Below are 20,372 nucleotides of genomic sequence, written 5' to 3' on the forward strand. Positions count from 1 at the left end.
AATCCAAGCAGTTCCAGTAGCTTCCTGAGGATGGAAGATACTGGTCTGCAAACAATTGGTGACCAAATTGACCTTAAAGATCCCAGAGGAACACTGTGAAGAATCATCTTTTAGCTTTGAGCATTATAACATCCCTGCCAGTAGGGGGCCTCCATGTTAATTTCCCACGGGGATCCATCCCAACTTTGCCATGAAGGGGACTGACGACCAGCAGCTGCTGCACGTAGGGGGCTCAGGGCACATGGTAGTGCACTTGGACTGTGGGGTGCCTGAAAGATGCTGGATGCTGATAGCAAGCTTGATTTGTTGTTCATGGGAGCTTTACATCCAGGTCAAGGTAGAAGATGGGATTGGTGTCAGTTCTCCTACGATCATCACATTGGTGACTCTGTTCTTCTGCTTTCTTGAGTGCAGTGTCAGACATCCATCTGCTGTAAGCTCTGTCTCTTGGCTGGTAGTTTTCAGTCCCTCTTGGTTCTTGGTCCTTTCCCTCTCTCGGGGGAGGCAATGCCCCCCCCCTCTTCTTCAGCCTACTTTCACTTTCCCACAGTGTGTATCTGTAACTTGGGTTTCTCATCTTGCAGAGAAGAAATCAGATTCCTTTATTTCCCATGCCCTCCTTTCCTCCTCTTCCTTTTTCTCCTCTTCCGTTTTCCCTTTCCTTATTTTTCCTGCATTATTCCCTCCACCCACCCCCCCCACCCCCACCAGCCTGTGCGGTTGTTACCACTCACCGTGAACTAACATGCCCCCTGGTGTTTGCATGCAGTCATTGCATCCAGCAGATCCTGGAGGCTGTTCTCCATTGCCACCAAATGGGGGTCGTCCACAGAGACCTCAAGGTGAGTTTTCTTCCCCACTGCTCTGTCCGTCTGTCCGTCTTTGTATCTTTGCATGTTTTTTTTAACTTCCGTAAAAAAGAAGTTGGATCACTTCTGAATGGTTCAGACTAAATTTTCTGGAGAAAAAAACATGTTCCAGGGTACTTAGATAGTTGTGCAATTTGTTTGTTGGATTTATTAGGTCATCCCTCTGACAGACTAATCAGAAATCAGCTTAATGTTTTGCTGTGATCTAGCCTGGCTTGGACAAATAGGGGAGATCTACTGCCTGACGAACCTTAACATTCCAAGCACTGGGTGAAACCATTGCTCTTTGAGTTCCCTCTAGAGAGGGTTAGAATAATCCTGCTGGGTCAGACCAAAAAAAGCTGTCAAGCCCAGTATTCCATTCCTTTAGAGGTCATCTGGAAATTCATGAGCAGGAGCTCAGCATAACAGGATTGTAGGCTTTGAAGAAGACCCAGCTATGCTGACTTTATACTTCGTGATAAGCTGGTTTGTTTTGCCTAGAGAGAAGGGATCTAGGGTCTTCGTGTTGCCCCACAGCATCCTTACATCAAACTGCTGATTTGGTTTGCATTGTTTTCCATCTCTTTTGCCTCTGAAAATTGCAGAATTGTTTGCTTTACAACTTGCCTTCTCCCCCCTCCCCTCCATCCCAGTGCATGCAGGTATGCACCCAGATATGCACCCACCCTCTTTCCCATGCAACATGCGTTCTATTACCATCCCATGTAACATGCATTCTAGAGAGATAAGAGTCCAGATTAAAAAGAAAGAAAGATACCTAAACTCAGAATAAACCAGGAAACCATAGCAAAGTATGCTCCCATATTTGCTACCATTACCTGTAAATCAAGAACATAATAATTTGCCGCCATGAGCAAAAGTAAGGCCCAAATAATCTGGATTCTACATGTTAAAGAGACAATGGATTCCAGTCTTACTTTACCAAGCTGCAGAGATATAATTGAATGCCAAGTTGTTTTGTTCTGAGTTTTGCAGAACTAAGAGTTTATTAGCTTTTAGGAAGAATTAGTTGCAACCATTTCCCTTCAGTGATCAATCACCAGACTGCATCTTTCATTGAAATTCAGAGGTCAAATAGAGCATGCTTGAAGAAGGATGTTTAGTAGGAATTCATGCTAAGGTAGCAGCAGTGCTATATAACAGAATAAGAGAGTTGGAAAGAACCTTGGAGGTCATCTAGTCCAGCCCTCGGCTTAAGCAGGAGACCTTATACCATTTCAGACAAATGGTCTCCAGTCTCTTCTTAAAAACCTCCAGTAGTGATGGAGCATTCCCAACTTCTGGAGGTAAGTCATTCCACTGATTAATTGTTCTCACTGTCAGGAAATTTCTCTTTCCTGACTTGTAAACCAACTCCTGACTTTCCTGACCTATTGAGTTTCAAAATAATCCAAATTGCTTGTTTCTGTCTCAATCCTTTCCTGTTCCACGTACATCCATGTCCACTGTATATCCAGGATACCTAAATTCTGGAGATTGTATGATTTCACACAACCAATAGATTGTATAAGTGCAGTTTAAATTGCCCAGCAGATTTCTTTAGACCACTTGGGTGAGTCTTGGAATGTGAAAGACCTCAGAGGTCCTTGCTCACTTCCTATGTTCTTGGCCATGTTGGAACAAAACTACTCTTTGCTATCACTGCCTTGTTCCAAGTTAGAACTTCAAAAGACAGTCCCCAGTGAGTCCTGGACTGCAAAAAGTTTTCTTAATAGGAGAGATTCCATACTCATCTCCTAACGCAGCGGAGACCTTCCAGTTCTATCCATCCATCCTGTCATCTCTCCTGTAATTGTATACCTTCCCCCTTCCCCAGCATTGCCAAAACTTTTCTTTTCCACATGCTTATATGATGTTTTTGGTCCTTGCACCTTAATGCAGTTTGGTGGATTTGAGCTGATTTCTGGGTAGCTGTTGGAGAACCAACCAGGGAATCCATGGGGTAGAACCTAGGAACAGCCAAATCCCAATATTTTCAGCAAACTTAAACTGTCATTTGGTCCCCCAACTTACTTACTCCTTGCCTTCTTCCACTTTCCTTTAGCCATTCATTTTCCCACCCTTTCCAACTTGTTTTCTTCCTGTGCTTTGGTGTCTGGGTCAAGACTTTAACTCAAACAGTGATGTTTGTAGACAGAGCAGCTGTAATCTCTCTTCTAGAAGTGTGCATGCACTTTATGTCTGGTTTAAATGTGTGCAAATTATTTATTTCTGTCAGTTTTCCTGTATTGGGTTTCTGATTGTGATACATTCCCTGTTCTGCCTCTTTATAACACTCCTTTGGGTTGAGATGTTACTGGGGTATTATAAAGAGATTGTATTTGACAAGTTTAATGGGTGGTTAACGTTCAGCAATGTCTGGGTGTGTTGTAGTGGCAATAAAGGAGGGGAATCTTGACAAGACCCCCCTCTTTGTCTCTGTGTCTTGGGAATTTCTTTTTGAAAAGTTCTGTGTCTGTATCTGTTGGTCTTTTATTAAAAAAAAAAAGATCTGGGCTACCCCTCTCATTCCACTTCTGTGGTTATTATTTCTTGTTAGGCTTTGGAACAGGAATTTGACCAGAGGTTAAACCCTTTAAGATTAAAAAAAAGAAAAGAAAAAGAAATAAACAAAGAAACCTGGCAAAAACTGCTTAACAACTTTAACTTTCTGTTCAACATAAGCAGGGATCAATTGTTTGGGGTGTCAAGCTAATTGGAGGGTTCATTTCTGGAGTCAAGCAAAGCATCCGTGCCTGAAAATTATTTGGTTTATTTGGACAGCTGGCTTGGCTTGCAGAGTGGAATTGCCTTCACAAATGCCTAATGAAGTTTTTGCATAAACCTACCTAAACTCTTTAACAGGCAAGATGTGCAAAAATATCTCCAGAGCCTTGGACAATGTTATTTAAGTAGAAAAAAACCTTTGCTTTCCATTCCATGGTTGAAAAGTTTTAGCTTCTGCCAAAGATTTGCCTCTGGTAACATGGTTTGGTATGGCAGAGCTTGTGGTTCTTCGTGGTTGCTAAAAGAAAACCAAAAGAAAAAGAAAGCGATGAAATGTGATTTCACATGCATGGGATAACATACAGGTATTCCCTTTGCTTTCTAAATGGAGTTGTGCAATTTTAAACCAGCTTCTATTATTCCAAGGATAGGGCTTTTGTGTGTGCAGTTTTGGGATAATACAGCACCCATGATAATCTATCTATGGTAATCTGTAAGAGTGCACAGGTAGTCCTTGCTTACTGATTGTCTTTGAGTGACTGTAGGAGGATACGAAACTTGGAAAGAAAATAGCTTTGTGACCAATTGTTGCATTTACAAGTGTCACAGTTTCCCTCAGTCACACAATCACCATTTGCAAGTTTCACAACTGGCTTCCAATAAGCAGAATTAATGGAGAAAGCAGAAGTGACATCACAAGTCACATGATGTTTCGCTTAATGGCCATGGTGATTCACTTAACAATGGAAGCAGAAGTGGCATTGTAAGGTCATGGTGGTCATGTGTTTTTTTCCCCTTAGTGACCACAATGCTTAATGATGGAGTTGCCAGTCCTAATTGTAGTCAGTAAGTGAGGACTACCTGTAGTGATGAGAGAAGTTTCTGCATTAATAACTCACACTTATATACTCATACTCATACAAAAGGATATCCATTTAGCACATCTATTAATATATTTGATATTTACAACTAAACAAATTTGATGCATATTTTGTTAGTTATGTAAATCAAAGATAAAGTATAAATGAAAATACTCATGTGGCATTACTTTATGCAGATGTATGAGGAAATGCAGCCTAAATGATTTAATTCTAAATTTAGTATTTCCAGAAGACCAGCTAACATCGAAGGGACTAAATTTAGTCACAGTTTTTTCATTTCCTTCAGTTTGTTCTAAGAATAACTCAATCTGGAACCGACCCATTATCTCCTAATATCCAGTGTTTATAATAACTGGGTGCTTTGAAAAATTAGTTGGGGCAAGGCAGACTTTCTTCACTGTCTTTTTGAAAAATAAGTCCATTTTGAAAGGGGATGTTTTTAAACAAATATATTTTTTAAATTTTCAAGCTCAGAATTAAAATATAAAACACTTTGCACTTATGATCATGTGAAGTGTTAATAACACTTTGTAATGCCTTGGTAAGACCATACTTGGAATGCTGTTTTTGTCGCCATGATAAAAAAAAAAAGATGATGAGACTGTAGAAAACGAGAAGAGCAATAAAGATGATTAAGGACTGGAGGCTAAAACATACGAAGAACGGTTGCTGGAATTGGGTATGTCTAATTTAATGAAAAGAAGGACTGGGGAGACACACTAGCAGTATTCCAATATCTGAGGGGTTGCCACAAGAAGAAGGGGGTCAACCTCTTCTGCAAAGCATCTGAAGGCAGGACGACAAGCAACGGATGGAAACGAATGGATGGAAACTAATCAAAGAGAAAAACAATGTACTTCTAAGGAGAAATACATAGAACAATTAATCAGTGGAACGACTTGCCTCCAGAAGTTGTGGGTGCTCCATCACTGGAGGTCTTTCAGATGCAATTGGACAACCATTTGTCTGAAATGATATAGGGTTCCCTATCTGAGCAAGGGGGTTGGTCCCTATCCACTCTGTTATTCATATATGAGCACAGCTACTCTGCCACCCAGTGGAGTGAGATGGGCCTAGTGACATGGGTGCCAAATGAATTTAATAAATATATAAAATTAGACAGTTTTTTGAGTTCATTAAAGAGGAATAGTAAAGAAAATAGATGTGGTGAATATCATGGAGGATCTCAGCCTATAGATTAAAGCAGTTTTCCACTATGATTCTATAGAAGTTTGCACAAAGGCTTAACTAAACTGGGTGAGCTTATACACTGTCAGAGTCATTAACATGGTAATCTTAGTGGATTATATGTTCTACAGATTTAATTAGTTTAACCACATTGTGCCAAAAAGGATTTTTGGTTACAGTAAGGTTTAATGGCTTGAACAAGAGATGCTCTGCTCAATGTGATATTGGGGGAATGGAACAACTTGCCACAGCAAACTTTCTGCAGCAAATTCACTGCAGCTAACTTGCTAACTCATAAAGGGCAACTTGGTGCAGGACAAGTCGCCATGACTACTCACCACGAGACACCTCATTGCGGGACAATTTAACAATGCTATTCAATTATTTAAAATAAATAAAAAGATTTTAATTTTTGCCATTCACATTTCATTCTGTCCCTCTCTTTGCATTCTTTCTTTAATGATTCTATTCCACCATTTCTTTGATATTAGTGTAACTCCTGCAGTGAGTTGTCCTGTGGCAAAATGGCCATGGTGAGTTGGCTGTGGCGAATTGTCATAGACCCAGTATTGGTGCGGTTAGGAAAGTAAGAGTTTAGCTAATATCCTCAGAATAAGGATTGGAACTTTGATCTAAAACATGATTAGATGTCCCAAGGTGTGTGATTCTTCTTCAAAGAAGGATGGAATGGCAACTGAGCTGATATTTTTTTCTGATGCTTTTCAGTGACATTAGAAAATCGAAATGGGACAACTCACCATGGCCAACTCTTTGTGGGACAACTTGCTGCGGAACAACTCACCTCAAGACAATTTATCAATTCAATTTAATTATTTAAAATAAATAAAAATTGTTTTAATTTTTGTCATTCAATTTTCCTTTTGTCCCCCTTTTGCATCCTTTCTTTAATGATTCTATTCCTTTGATTTCTTTGGTATCAGTGTAATTCTTGTCCTGCAGTGGGTTGTCCTGTGGCAAGATGGCTGTGGCAAATTGTCCCATGGCAAGTTAGCCGCAAAATGTTGGCCATGGCAAGTTGACCATGGCGAATTGCCTTAGACAATTAGAAAACATATATCATTCAAATTATAACCAAAAATTTTCTGCACGTTTGTCATCCTTGATTAATAGAATGCACTACCAAGTTAAGTGTGTTTATGAATGAAATCTCTTTAATTTTTGCTAACTGAATTTATCAGTTCATTTTCTAGCCATTTGCAGAAAAGTAGAATGAAATTAATAAATGAAGATAAAATATAATTCTGCATTCTTATTGGGCTGTGAAAGTTAGTATAGAGTTCGGTCATACTGTTTTATAACATAACTAAGTTTTACTTTTTAGACAAAGGTTCAGTGGACATAATTTCCTAATGGTTGTTGACCTTCATTCTCAACTAGTCAATAACTGTATACAGTAGATATTTTGCATGAAATGAATAAAGTGCAATAGTTATCCTGATTTATAATAGTGACTATAAATTACCCATAAAGTAGAATCAAAGGGACTCTCAAGTTGACTTAGAAGTGTACTAGGGAAGGGTGTGACCAACCAGCTACATTGATCTCAGGCTATTTTTTGATTTGTAGGTAATTCCAAAGACAACCTGTAGCTTCATATATCATATTAAGACATAATGTGCCTTGTTTGATTTTAGTTTACGTTGTAGTGTGAAACCAGCCATTGTAGTTAGGAAGTTTGATTCCCAACTGAATGTGAGGTATAAATCCAGCCATTTAGGGTTTATTGAACAAAGCGTGATTAGTGCAATGTGTGAATCAGACCTCTGAGGTGCTTAGTTTAGAAATATTCAGTAGAGTAACTTGGCTAAATGTTGGCTTCTATTCTGAAAGGTCTTATTGCTAATGTACATGAATAATAAAATAGTTTGTTACAAATGTGATTCCCTCCACATTTAATGGAGCTTCTAGAATGTATCTGTCAATGAGTGTCGAGTGGAAGTTCTTTCATCTTAATTTGATGTTGCTTATTGGGGGAAAAAAGGAAAGGCAGAAAACATGTCACAAGAAAATACCCTGGCCTGAGTTTATAATGCTAGTTCCAAGATTCAGTATTATTTAAGCTGTCTTTAAACCAATAGGGTTAGACAACAAATTTAATTCCCATTCATTCTAAGGGTGGATTATAATAAATGTTGCGCCTTGTTTTGGAGTTTCCTATTTGGGAATTATAGTTTAATGAAGCTCTCTAGCTTGAAAGTGTTCAACTGAAGCCCAAGATAGTTGTGAAATCCTAGTGGAAAGTGTTGTTCATTAACTGCAGCATGACTGCAGTGGAGACTTTATCCTTTTGCTGGAAATACAGTTTCCATTCCTTAACAACCATGTCCCTGAAGAAATAGCCATCCCACAGTAGTTAAGAAGCTGTATCTAGGTCTTTCAAGGCAGAAAAGAAAAGTACGAGGAACTGAGAGCTAGGCATTTTCAATCTCAGAGTAAGACTGGCTCTGGGTGAGGATGGCCTTTTTTTTTACAAAGCCAAACCAGAGCAAATTAAATGAAGCTGCCATTGCATTGCCCTCATGGATTTTCCATTGCTCATCTATCTGTAGATTTCTGTTCTTCAATCGATTATATTTGGGATTGGACTGTATCAGAATGGATGGAATAGGCCCACAGGCCATGGAGATTCTCAGTCATTCCAGGTCATAGTTGTTTTTCAAAGGCAGCTGGACTTCCTTTGTTTTTCCTTGAAGACATTTTGCTTCTCATCCAAGAAGCTTCTTTAGTTCTGACTGAATTGTGGGGAATGAAAGGATTTACAACATGGTTCTTTTAGCAGCTCCCAAAAGGTTCCACACCCATTTACACTATTCAGGTGACCCAGAGGACACAGGTAAACCTCCAAGGGGCCTCAATGACTATCAGAAAGAGTGCTAACAACCAGACGACTACAAGGAATATAAATCCTTCCATTATCCACCATTGAAACGGAACTGGAGAAGCTTCTTGGATGAGAAGCAACATGTCTTCAGTGGAAAACAAAGGAAGTCCAGTTGCCTTTTAAAAAAGCACCTTTGAGACCCTTCCAAGTTGGGTGATCTTCTTCCTTGTCTCAAAGAGATGTATGGTGTCTGAATTGATGGCTAGAAGGATCTTGAGCATATCAAGCCCTATGTCTACGGAGATTTTCAGTCATCCAGGTCATGATTGTCCTAAATGTGCTTTTTCAAGAGGCAATTGGAGTTCTTTGTTTTTATTTGAAGATGCTTTGCTTCTCATGCAAGAAGCTTCTTCAGCTTTGATTGGATGATGGGAAATCGAAGAATTTTTGCTCATTGCAGACAGCTGGTCATTTGCATCCTTTCAGAGAGAAGTTGAGGCCACTTGGAGGTTTGTCTGTGTCCTCAGGGTCACCTGAGTAGTGCAGTGGGTGTGGAGCCTTCTTAGAACTGCTGAAAGGACTGTGTTGTGGAGCTGGGTTTTCTGCAGGATGTTTTCTGCCCTGTGGCCCTTCACTGTTGAAGACAGGCGCCGGCTGTTGGGGATGAGTCTGGGTTGTCTCTATTTCAGACAGAAGGGCAAATGGTTCCTGTAGTCTGCATTTTTTCTGGAAGTCCGTTCATTCTTCTGCATCATTTGAGGATGTTCATCCCATAGGGCACAACTAAATGTATAAATATCAAGCCCTACTTTTTTCAGTGGGTTATAAGGTATCTCTTATCAATAATTATTGGACTTCCCGTTAGTACAGTCTGTAGAATCTAAGTTCTTTTGTTTTTAAGGTGTCCTTCCTAAACCTCTTAAGAAGAAAGTTGCATGGTGTGTAGACTCAGCAACGCATGTTTGCATACTGGCAGCCACAGTTTGCTCCTAATCTTTTTCCAGAGCTTGCATACATTCTTTTTCTCTATAATTTGTAACATTGCCAAAATTTTCTAAGGAATGCATTTAACAGGAGTACTCCTGTGCCTGCTAACTTTTGAGCATCTAGTCTCTGGACTGCCTATTTGGACACCAGCTATAATGGGACGCAAAGCAGATCTTATTAATCCATATTTGTTGGATCAAAAAAAGAAATTCAAACAAAGGATGGAATGGAGGGGAGCCCTTGTGCATGTTTGGTGGGTCGAATATTGTATGTTGTGTTGTCCTCAATTTACCAATTGAAAAACAGAGACCTATCATTATGTTCCTTTTCTCTTTAATGTTGTATACATATAGATATATACACATATTCATCCCATTCTGCTACAGTTATGACATGACCAGAGAGAACTGGAAGAGTGAATCTAGCCTTACCTATCCTGCCACCATCCGGTCTGCCCCAAACTGATACTAGGAAATCCAGCATCACACTACATAGTTCTTGCTTGGAGACAATCCTAATCCAACCCCCTTCAATGAGTGGGTGATACCAGCAAGAAGGAAGGGGGTCAGAATTCACAATCTCCAAAACTAAATGCAACCAAAGCCTCAAGTTCTAAGGGAAGCATCCTCAAGATGTCCTACAAATAGTCCTCGACTTACAACAGTTTATTTAATGATTGTTCAAAGTTACAACAGCACTGAAAAAAGTGACTTATGAGCATTTTAGGACAATGGCAGTATCCCATGGTCACGTGATCAAAATTCAGATGCTTGGCAACCAACATGAATTTATGATGATTGCAGTGTCCCAGGGATCATGTGATCCTCTTTTGACCTCCTGACAAGTCAGTGGGGAAGCCAGATTCACTTAACAAATGTGTTACTGTCTTAACAGCTGCAGCGATTCACTTAACAACTGTGACAAAAAGGTTGTAAAAATGGGACAAAATTCTCACTTAGCAACATAAATTTTGGGCTCAATTGCGGCTGTAAACCAAGGACTATCTGTGCTAGGAAACTCTTTAACAATTCTAGATTAGCAAACAATATCCTAAGCAGGAGTGAAATCTATCTCCCAAATTAGTTCCCCCAAAAATCAGTTTTTCCCCCTGGAATGCTAATTTGTAAACACAAAACATTACATCATGGATGCTTCAAAGCCCTCTCTAGATCTTTAGTATCACAGCTTGCCTTTTAAAAAGGTATAGGTAGGCACTATATATCATGAGCCAGGTTTAAATGAAGAGAATGAAAGTTACAGCTATATAGTGGAAAAAAAACATGTGCTAGGAATTGCAAGTCCACGCTAGGTGTTTATGTATGCTCCTTGCAGTTTTTGTGTGCACCCTCTCCCAATACAGGCCCATAGAAATACATTTAAAATAAATTATGAATCTCTTTTCCCAACTTAAACTCATTTTAAAAACAGCTTACTCGGAAATGTAGAAAGTTTGTGCTTCTGAACCTGTTAAGATACCTCCCTCTGGATGAGTGCCACTCCCTTTAATTACAAGTTAGACTACAATGTTATAGACAGACAAGCAGCAGAGATGAACCTGGACTGCCAACAGGCCAACATTGAGCATGCCTACCCACCTTCAATGGATTGAATCCCCAAGCCAGTACATATAGGATTGCATTGGTAGAAATACAGGCACAAACGCATATTGAATATCTCATGATGTCGCTAAATCAAATCACATAAATAACTAGCAGAGGGATCAGTTATGAGGTCAAAACTGTTCTGTCCACCACCAGCAAAACTGGGCTGTACAATGGAGCATCTCAATTTTAGAGGTAACCTTCCACTTAAATAGGTTCTCTCTAGGTCTGTCTGCCTCACTCTGTATGGAGGGGAGGGGAGGATTGCAAATGTCTGATGGCTTCTGCAAACTGGTTGTTGTTGTTGTTTCTTTTTTCTTCCTCCTTCCCTTTTGATTTAAACTAACCACAAACAATACATGACTATGAAAACATCACCCTGTATTCTGTTGGGTCATCCCGACAGCCGGAGAACCTGCTTCTGGCCAGCAAATGCAAAGGAGCAGCGGTGAAATTGGCAGATTTTGGCTTGGCAATTGAGGTTCAAGGAGACCAGCAGGCCTGGTTTGGTGAGTGCTGGTGGAACTACACTCCCTTCCTTTTTTCTTGATTTGTGTGGTGGAGCCAGATGGTTGTGTGAACATACGTGTGTTGGCAATTTTTGCTTTCTTCCTCAGGCTTTGCAGGTACTCCTGGCTACCTTTCTCCAGAGGTTCTACGCAAAGAAGCTTATGGGAAACCTGTGGATATCTGGGCATGTGGTAAGAGGGAGCTACATCATTCTGCTCTATCACAGTGGGCCTGTAGAGTTGCAGAGAGGGCTTCCCATTTAGTTCATGGCTCAGCACTGTTCTGCAGAGCAGATCACAAAAGTTTGTGTATCCCCTCAAAACTCAGGTAGAAACAAACTGATAGAAGACAAATTAGAAGTCAGTTTGTAGAGTAAATTGTTTGGGTATGGATTGAAGTCACACATTACTATAGCTATACATTTATGTTCCTCCTTACAGACTTTTCAAGATGGCCCAGAACAAAAAAAACCTGCAATAATAAACACTAAGTTTAGCACTAATATGTGCAAAATAATCAAAGCTGCATGATGGTATTCAGTTCCTTATGGCTGCCAAGAAAATTATGGGTGTGTCTATGTGGTCACCAGATACTGTGCTTGACTGGATGGAGTATATAAAAACTTGTGGTCAAAATGGTGAAGATGGCAGGACTATCAAAGCTTCATTTGTTTTTGTGTGTCACATGTACAGCATAAGCCAAAATCAGGCAATCACACTATTATGGCCGACATGTTGACTTTCTTTTAACCATGGTAAGAAGGATCTAGCTCCAGGTCTTCACCTTTTGCTGAAGATCAGTAAACACTCTGGATGGGATGTGCCTCTCATTTGCACACAAACTCCTGGTAGAAAAAGTTACAACTGCAACTCCTCATACCCTTGCCGACAATTTGGAACTCTATTGTAGTTTGCAAAATGAGGATCAGAAACCATTTGCTTGTTCCCTTGCTTGCTTTCTCGCAGGATGAGTAGAGTATGCACTTCAAGATTTGAATCTGTTCACTTACTTAGTTCAATTTAGATTGTTGCTGATTGATCAATCTAATGGCCATCTCAAATCATATTGCATCATGTCATTTGTTTGTTTATCAATTTGCTATTGTTCCATTTCTGCCCCCAGGTGTTATTCTTTACATCTTACTCGTGGGGTATCCTCCTTTTTGGGATGAGGATCAGCACAAGCTCTACCAACAGATTAAGGCTGGTGCCTACGATGTGAGCAGTGGTTTCTTTTGCTTGCATTCCCTCTGTCTTACAACCTGTGAAGAGTTACTAGACTACCCAAAGAAAAAAGTTCAAAAGTTGCTTTTCTTAAAATTAAGTACTGGGCTAATTGTAAGCTCCTCAGCAGGAGTTTAAGTCTCCTTGAGACTGTGAGAATGCTGAGTTTCAAAAGGCCAAGGGATGCTTTGTGGGCATTTGTTTCATTCTTCAATCGATAGCTGTCAAGATAGATAGCTTGGGTTTACACATCACTGGTAGCCCTAATATGCTGTATGGCGTTCAACTAATTATTTATGAAATAAAGAAATCATGATTTACAGCAGGTGCGCCCAGCTTTTTGGCTTGCCTGCGTCGCATTGAGTGAAGAGGAATTGTCTTGGGCCTCATATAAAATATATAATATGGTAACTATCACTAAAAAAATCACATACTAATGTTAAAAATTTACGATCGTGTGACCAGCTGTCCAGGACCATATGCATCTGCATGGACCATGGGTTGGTCATGCTTGATTTAGAACAATATGTCCAAAAAAAGTCAAATATGATAACAAGGATTCAAATAGAATAAACCATATAATACTTTTTTAAAAAATGTCTGAAACTGAATGCCTCATTTTGAAATTTAACAGTAATTTGTGGATGAAATCTTGGCTCATACCTCAGATTTCTGTTGTTGTCTATGCATTATTCTAGCATTTTTATTAGAAATACCAACTTAATTGATCAGTGAAGACCCTCTTCTTTTAATATTAATGTTGTCTTCCTGAAATGTTTTCTTCCCTTAGTTTCCTTCCCCTGAATGGGACACAGTCACTCCTGAAGCAAAAAACCTCATAAATCAGATGTTAACTATCAACCCTGCAAAGAGAATCACAGCACATGAAGCTCTGAAACATCCATGGGTCTGCGTAAGTATGATTGGGTTTTCCTTGTGGCTTAGATTCAACCCATCTGCTCAAACATTGTTAAAGGAATCCCAAGTTTCCTTGTTTAGTTCCCTTAGAGATTATAATAGTTACACCTTCCAAGATAGGATATAAGCAAAGTAATGATAAGGATGCATAAACTTCCAAAAAGCTTTTATGAGAGTACCTCTATTGAGTAAATGTTTTCAAATAACCTCGTTTATAAAACTTCACTGCTTTAAGTATTCTGTGGCAAGCTGACTAAAAGAGCTTGGATGATGCAAGAAGGATCCACTGAGAAGTGGTTAGATGGGGATGATCCAAGAAGGAACCACTGAGCCACAACGAGACCCACTCCTAGTCCCCCATACAGTTTGTTTTGGCTAACCTTATTGTTAGTGATACCAGTGTTCCTCTCCAAGAAGCTGACCTACATATGTTGCTATTAGGGATCTGCAGAACAATGGGTTGCATGGTGCTGGGGAAACTGCCTGGGTAGGCAGATATTACAACTATCTTTCCATGGACTGCTTCAAGGACTTCTGTAGTTGTAGTGCACTCAATATGGCTAAATGGTCCCTAAGCTGTTTTAGGAACCTGCGTGTATTAGATACACCAAAGCAGGCCAGGAAGGCAGCAGAGTCTATCTCTGTTTCCTCACAAGTGCAATTCACCCTGCCTTTTTGTTGAGTCTCCCCCACCCCCTGCTTTTTTTCCTTCTCTTGCACTTTTTTTTAATGCCAGGCCAAACACTTTAGACTTTCGCTGTTGGCTTCCCTATCTCACTCTCATGCCTTGTAATATTCTTTTTGCAGCAACGTTCGACAGTGGCCTCAATGATGCACAGGCAGGAGACTGTAGAATGTCTGAAAAAGTTCAATGCAAGAAGGAAGCTGAAGGTAAGCGATTTAAGGGGATGTGAAGGCAGAAATACATAAGGACTTTCAGTGTCGAATCTCTCTTGCAGGTCCTGTAAGTTAAATAGTTTAGTTGACTCTGTCCTTAATAATATAAATCAACATCCTTAGTCTCTTTCCTTTACCATATAAAGATGGCTTTTCTTTACTGCCTATCGTGTTTTGAACAGATTTAACTTCTTTTATGTCAGTATACAACTTTTCCTCTTCATATTCTCTGTCATCATCTTCCTATCTTTTTATCCTTCTCAATCATTTTATCTGTAATCACAGATTTCATTTCTGGCCTTCCATGTTTTGTTCAATTTAGATTTTTGCCTCTTACAAGTTGACTGAATCTTCTGTTCAATTTATGTTGACTTTTCCTGTCTCTTCATTGCCTTTCTTTGTTTCCTTCTCTATTGCCTTTAGTATGATCATTTTTCACTTTCTCAATTTTTCTGCTCTTTTGGTTTTTGTGATGTCTTCACTTTGTGGGCTGCTGTTCATACGATCTTGAAATATCTGCTGTGAACTCTACGTGGCATCAGGAATGGCATCCAGCCAGTAAATGTTCAGCTCCATTCGGTTGCCCCAACGCTACCCCAAATTAAGGGATTACAAGTTCATAAAAAGGAGCTTTTGTTTATATGCATCTTTCTATCATTTTTCTTCATTTAAATGTAAAAATATTGATGTGATCTCACTCTGTTCCTTTTGCCTTCCTAAAAATCACCAGTTCTCTTAAAATTTACTATTAAAATCCGAGTTTATGACACACCTTTCCTAGTTTACCTTTCCCCCCATTTCATCTGTATACTGAATTACCTTAAGGCAGTAAAGTACTTTTACTTTTTTCCCTTATGAAATATTCAGACCCGCGAAATAGCATTTATAAAAGTAAAAGTGATAAAAATACTGAATCTTCTCTTTCTGAACACTCTAGTCACCCTGTACCTTTTGTTAAAACCAGAATAAAACAGGAGAAAATTCCTGATTAGCTTTTTGGTTAGGATGAGGTTGACCAACTTTTTTTCTGCCATCTAAGGTTAATTGCTTTATTTATTATAAATATTAATTAAAATTATTATAATTCTTATAAAGGTAATAGAAATAATGCCATGTTTTGAACCATGACAACTCAGGTTGGTTTTCTGATGATAATACTGATCTTTAGAAAAGCAAGCATAACTGCACTGGTCCTTTATATAACTGTTAGTGAAAACGGATGTTAGAGAATAAAATTACATGTAAGGAAAGTAAAACTTTAGGCCAGATGTTTTAAGCCTTGATTTCCAATTCAAAGCCAGTCTCAACACACAAATAGTAGACCAAATGCATTGTTAGTAGTTGATGTTACTGATGCCAGGTTGCATCTCACATATAGGGATACCACCTGTCCACCAAATGTGTTGACTGCCACATCTTTATTCAACACACAAAGACCATAGTCCCCAATGTCTCTTGTCCCCACCAGAGCAAGCAGTTGATGGGCAAACAGACAGTAGTGAAGTTACAGTTGTATTATATGAGAAAGGCTGTGAATACTTAAGTGTTCTTTCTCTCAGCTATGTTTCCATCAGAGCAGGAAGGACTAAGGCTGGGAAAAGATAATATTGTCCTTTGTGATAGACTGAAGATGAAGGAGCTTTCTGGGAGTCTCCATAGAGTAGATTCAATGAAATGAAGGAGGAACATCCATCCTCTAAGAAGGAAATGACCCATTCATGGCTCAGGAAATAATATCTATGTGAGAGTCCCACTGTTATGTTTTTGTTCTATACTAAGGGTATCCAGCCTTGGCCACTTTAGGACTTGTGGGCTTCAACTCCCAGAATTCCCCAACCTGCCATGCCATGCTGGCTGGGGCATTTTGAAGGTTGAAATCCACAAGCCTTAAACTGGCCAAAGTTGGACACTCCTGTTTTATATAGTATATTTTTATGGCAAAAAACTACAGTCATGCAGCTTTCCTAACGGGCCAATGTAACATTTGACACTTGCAATAAACCAGAGGTGAAGTTTATGGAACATTTAAGTTAGTAAAAGCTGCCTTCAGTTCTTCGTTGGTTTTAAAATCAGATTAAAACTCTTTGCTCCTGCTTTGGATGAGAGAGACATTAGTGAGGCAAATACAAATGATTATCCTTCAGGACATGTTAGAGATAATTTTGAAATTTGCCCCAATGTTTAGACATCTGTTTCTTTTCTAAAAGTAGCCTATTTCTCATTGCAATGCACTCATTACCTGATAATTCTACGTCTGTTACTCATTATTTCACTTACATTCCATGTACTGGAAAAGTGATATAGTATTACAATGGGCAGCTTAGGGCACAAGCATTTATCTTCTGTACATTCTCCAGGCCTCATACTAATTGATCTGATTTATTTGACAAGATGTCTTTAACCTTCCAAGCATGGCAAAGGTTAGCTATAATGAAAAGAAATGGAATTATTTCCTTTTTGCCCAACAGCATGCTATCTGTATTAATCTTTTTCTGCAAAGATTTGAATGTTAATCAACAATCCACTTCAGAAAATCTTCATTAAATCAGTAGTTCTTTTTAGCAATTTCTGCTATTCTCCAATGAATCAAGTTTTAGTCGCATCTTAGCTTGCATTCTTTATTTCTGTTTAGTCACTAAACCTTCCAAAGACAGAGGCAACAGCCAGCTTGTACTTTCTTTTTAATACTAGTTTTATTTTCATTTTAGAACTCACTGTTTCAGGGATGGTGTTGTTATGTAAGTGGATTGCAGCTGGGATAATGAGAAAGACAAAAGACAGAATATTAGTGTGTGGAATTTGGTGAACCACTGTTTATGCTACCATTTCTTGTGAAGCTCAACAGGTGATTTTAGGCAGGTAGTATTATTATTTCAGCTTGACTTTGCTCAGAGATCTATTAAGAAGATAATAACCTATTTGTGCCTTAGAGGGATGGAGAGGGGTGAGAACTTAATAACAGATTACAATCCCCTTTGAGACCCAGTCTTTGGGCTTGAAAGAATAGAACTGTGAAAAATGTGGACATAAACTTTCAGCAATGCATGACTGTTTTTTTGTCACTTGACTGGGCACAAGGGACAATACAGGTAGTCCTCGACTTATAACTCTTCACTTAGTGACCATTTGAAATTGCAGTGGCACTGAAAAAGGGACTTATGACCATTTCTCATACTGACAACCATTACAGCATCCCCATGGTCATGATCAAAATTCAGATGCTTGGCAACTGGTTCATATGGATGGTTGCAGTGCCCTGGGCTCATATGATCCCCTTTTGCGACCTTCTGACAAACAAAGTCAATGGGGAAGCCAGATTCATTTAACAACCAGGTTTCTAATTTAACAAATACAGTGATTCACTTAACAACTGTGGCAAAAAGGTCGTAAAATGGGGCAAAACTCTCTTAACACACATCTCACTTAGCAACATAAATTTTGGGCTCAATAGTGGTCACAAGTCGAGGATTGTCTGTACTGGGCATACGGACATGTTAGAATGCAAATATGATGTCCAGTGATGTACCAACATAAGAGATGTTGAGATTTGCTGTCATCCTTTGAAATCTGAACAATTTTTAGCACAGAATTTTGTACTGATACAATATCTCACAAAGGCTACAATAGATTAAACACCTTCCCACAAAACTTCAAGAACAGAGAAAATGATTTGGTGCATTGCTTTTTCTTCATTTATGCTACACATATTCTATTCTCTTTTTTCCTTTGTGTTTAAAATTCTTTCAATAATTTCTTTTGTACGTCTATTTACTTTTTTTCTGCTTTCTTCCTTTTAGGGTGCCATTCTTACCACTATGTTGGCAACAAGAAACTTTTCAGGTGAGAAAAGCTTTGCTTTGCTTAAATGACAAGCCAAAACTGAAAAAAGTCCTCCCCCGTGCTTTCCAAACCTGCTTTAATTAAAATGAAGCAAGCAAGCAAACAAAAAGAAATTCTTCTAAACCTCTATTATTTAGTCTCAGTCTCAAGATGTGACATTCATCCCTTTTCTCTTAATGCTCTGTGCTCTTTGGGCAAGACCATATTATCTTCAAAAAGGTTATACTGGGACCAGAGGTGGAACCCAAACTTTATTTATTTATTTATTCATTAGTGATTTAAAAGGCAGGGGGAAAAATCCCCGAATGGCCATGAAAGGCCTTACAACAAGCTTGCTTTCATGAGCTCTGCCAAACTTCCTGTGGATCTATTCTCTTCCTTCATTGTCCTAAATAAATGCAGCCAAAGTCCTTGGATTTGATGCTTTAACACAGGGATACCCATCCACACAGGCTTTCTGTGTGGCTCCCCAAAACTGTCCTCAATTTACATTTCTCAGGTTCCTCTTTACATTTAGTTAACCTAGCTTGTATGCAGTTTAATCCTGACTCTACCCCAGAACTTTCAGGAGTTGCTGCAACTTTCCCCAAATCCTTTTCCTCTGTCTCTGAAATGGTCCTCTTGTTATTCTAAAACAGTTCCTGGTTTAAGTAGGGCAGATTCTTTAGGTTGTTTCCTTAGTTTTGCCTGTTGGAGGGGGGAAGGAGAACTTGGTAATCTAATAGAGGGAGAGGGGATCTTGAGAAGGCGCATGCTTTGGACTGTAGCGCATTAATTCTTCGAGTTGGCTTTGTCTGGGGAGGCAGTGTTGCAGTGAGCTAGTTCTACCTTGTGGGTCTTAGTTCATAATGGACATCCATCCAGGAAACACTATCCAAAAGAGCAAAGTACTTGCCTACTATGAGAAATGAGTTGCTTTTCCTGCCAAAAAAGAGGAAACAAATGCATCTATTTCTAAAACAAATGAGGGTGAAAGATGGCTGAGTAGATGCCTCAAGCGATAGTCCACCCCTGCTGTTGTCTCTCCTTCCTTACTCTCCTGCAGGGTTTCTTTTCCCATCACTGTTCATGGAGCTAATCAAAGCCCTATAAAATATCCAGCAAATCACAGCACAATCCATTTTCTGCAAAAGTCAAAAATTTTCTGCAAAAGACTTCTCGAAAAGTCAAATTCTGCAGCTAGCAGGTGTCGTAAAAGCCTATTAGTTCTAGATAAAGATATGCTATGCTAACATCGACAAGGAGAATTAGTTTTATCTAATTCAGGATGCAAGAATTTCTGGGCAAAAAACTGGGTGTTGATGGACAAAACAACTGGGAAGCTGTAGCATTTTGAAAACATTGAGGAAGAAGAGGGAAGATGGGTAAAGATGTTGAAAAAAGCAGTGATCTTCAGCAATAAATAAATAAATCTCAAACTTTTTGTTCTGTTCCTAGCCAGGGGATTGATGGGATATCCTGGAATTATAGCTGGGTAAGCTACTGGATCTTAATGGTGGCCTGATCCTCCCAGCTGGAAAACAGGTGATGGCTACAAGGCACCTGTGATTTGCCATGAGTTTCTGTTACTTCTTCCTAAGTAATTTCATGGTGATTTCCAAATTCCATAAACAAGTTTGGAATCACAGAATTATGGAGTGTTTTCTGGTTTTGAAGCTTCCAAACTTGGCATTTAAACATATCTTACTAAGTGTTTCTTTCATTAGGAGGTTTGGAATCATAATGGAGGAAACTCCAGAAGTGGAAAAATGATGATTGCAGTGTTTTAATACACAAGCGAAGCTCAGGAAGCCAACAGCAGAAGAAGTGCATGGCTCCCATATTGCATTCCATGCTTTAGCAACATCTAGGAATTGTCAACCCCAACAGTAGGACTTCTTTAATGTAGACTTCGTTCATTCCAATTG

General features: G+C 39.2%; 1 protein-coding gene across 32 annotated transcripts in view; it reads left to right on the forward strand.

Annotated features, from left to right (window-relative positions):
• CAMK2B (calcium/calmodulin dependent protein kinase II beta) overlaps positions 1-20,372 on the forward strand; it is a 207,098-nt gene that overhangs the window by 138,834 nt on the left and 47,892 nt on the right. For 24 of the 32 annotated variants that reach the window (XM_087938962.1, XM_087938951.1, XM_087938950.1 and 21 more), the window contains 7 exons: positions 770-842; positions 11,484-11,586; positions 11,695-11,778; positions 12,710-12,804; positions 13,601-13,723; positions 14,536-14,619; positions 18,423-18,465. In XM_087938962.1, coding sequence (XP_087795088.1) covers positions 770-842; positions 11,484-11,586; positions 11,695-11,778; positions 12,710-12,804; positions 13,601-13,723; positions 14,536-14,619; positions 18,423-18,465 — 605 coding nt within the window. Of the gene's footprint in view, positions 1-187; positions 434-769; positions 843-11,483; positions 11,587-11,694; positions 11,779-12,709; positions 12,805-13,600; positions 13,724-14,535; positions 14,620-18,422; positions 18,466-20,372 lie in introns of those variants that run through there. The other 8 variants (XM_087938942.1, XM_087938945.1, XM_087938947.1 and 5 more) reach the window with 2 other exon arrangements.

This window comes from Pseudonaja textilis, chromosome 9 (genome assembly GCF_049901715.1).
Source record: "Pseudonaja textilis isolate UNSWEBS1 chromosome 9, rPseTex1.2, whole genome shotgun sequence".
Taxonomy (NCBI): Eukaryota; Metazoa; Chordata; class Lepidosauria; order Squamata; family Elapidae; genus Pseudonaja; species Pseudonaja textilis.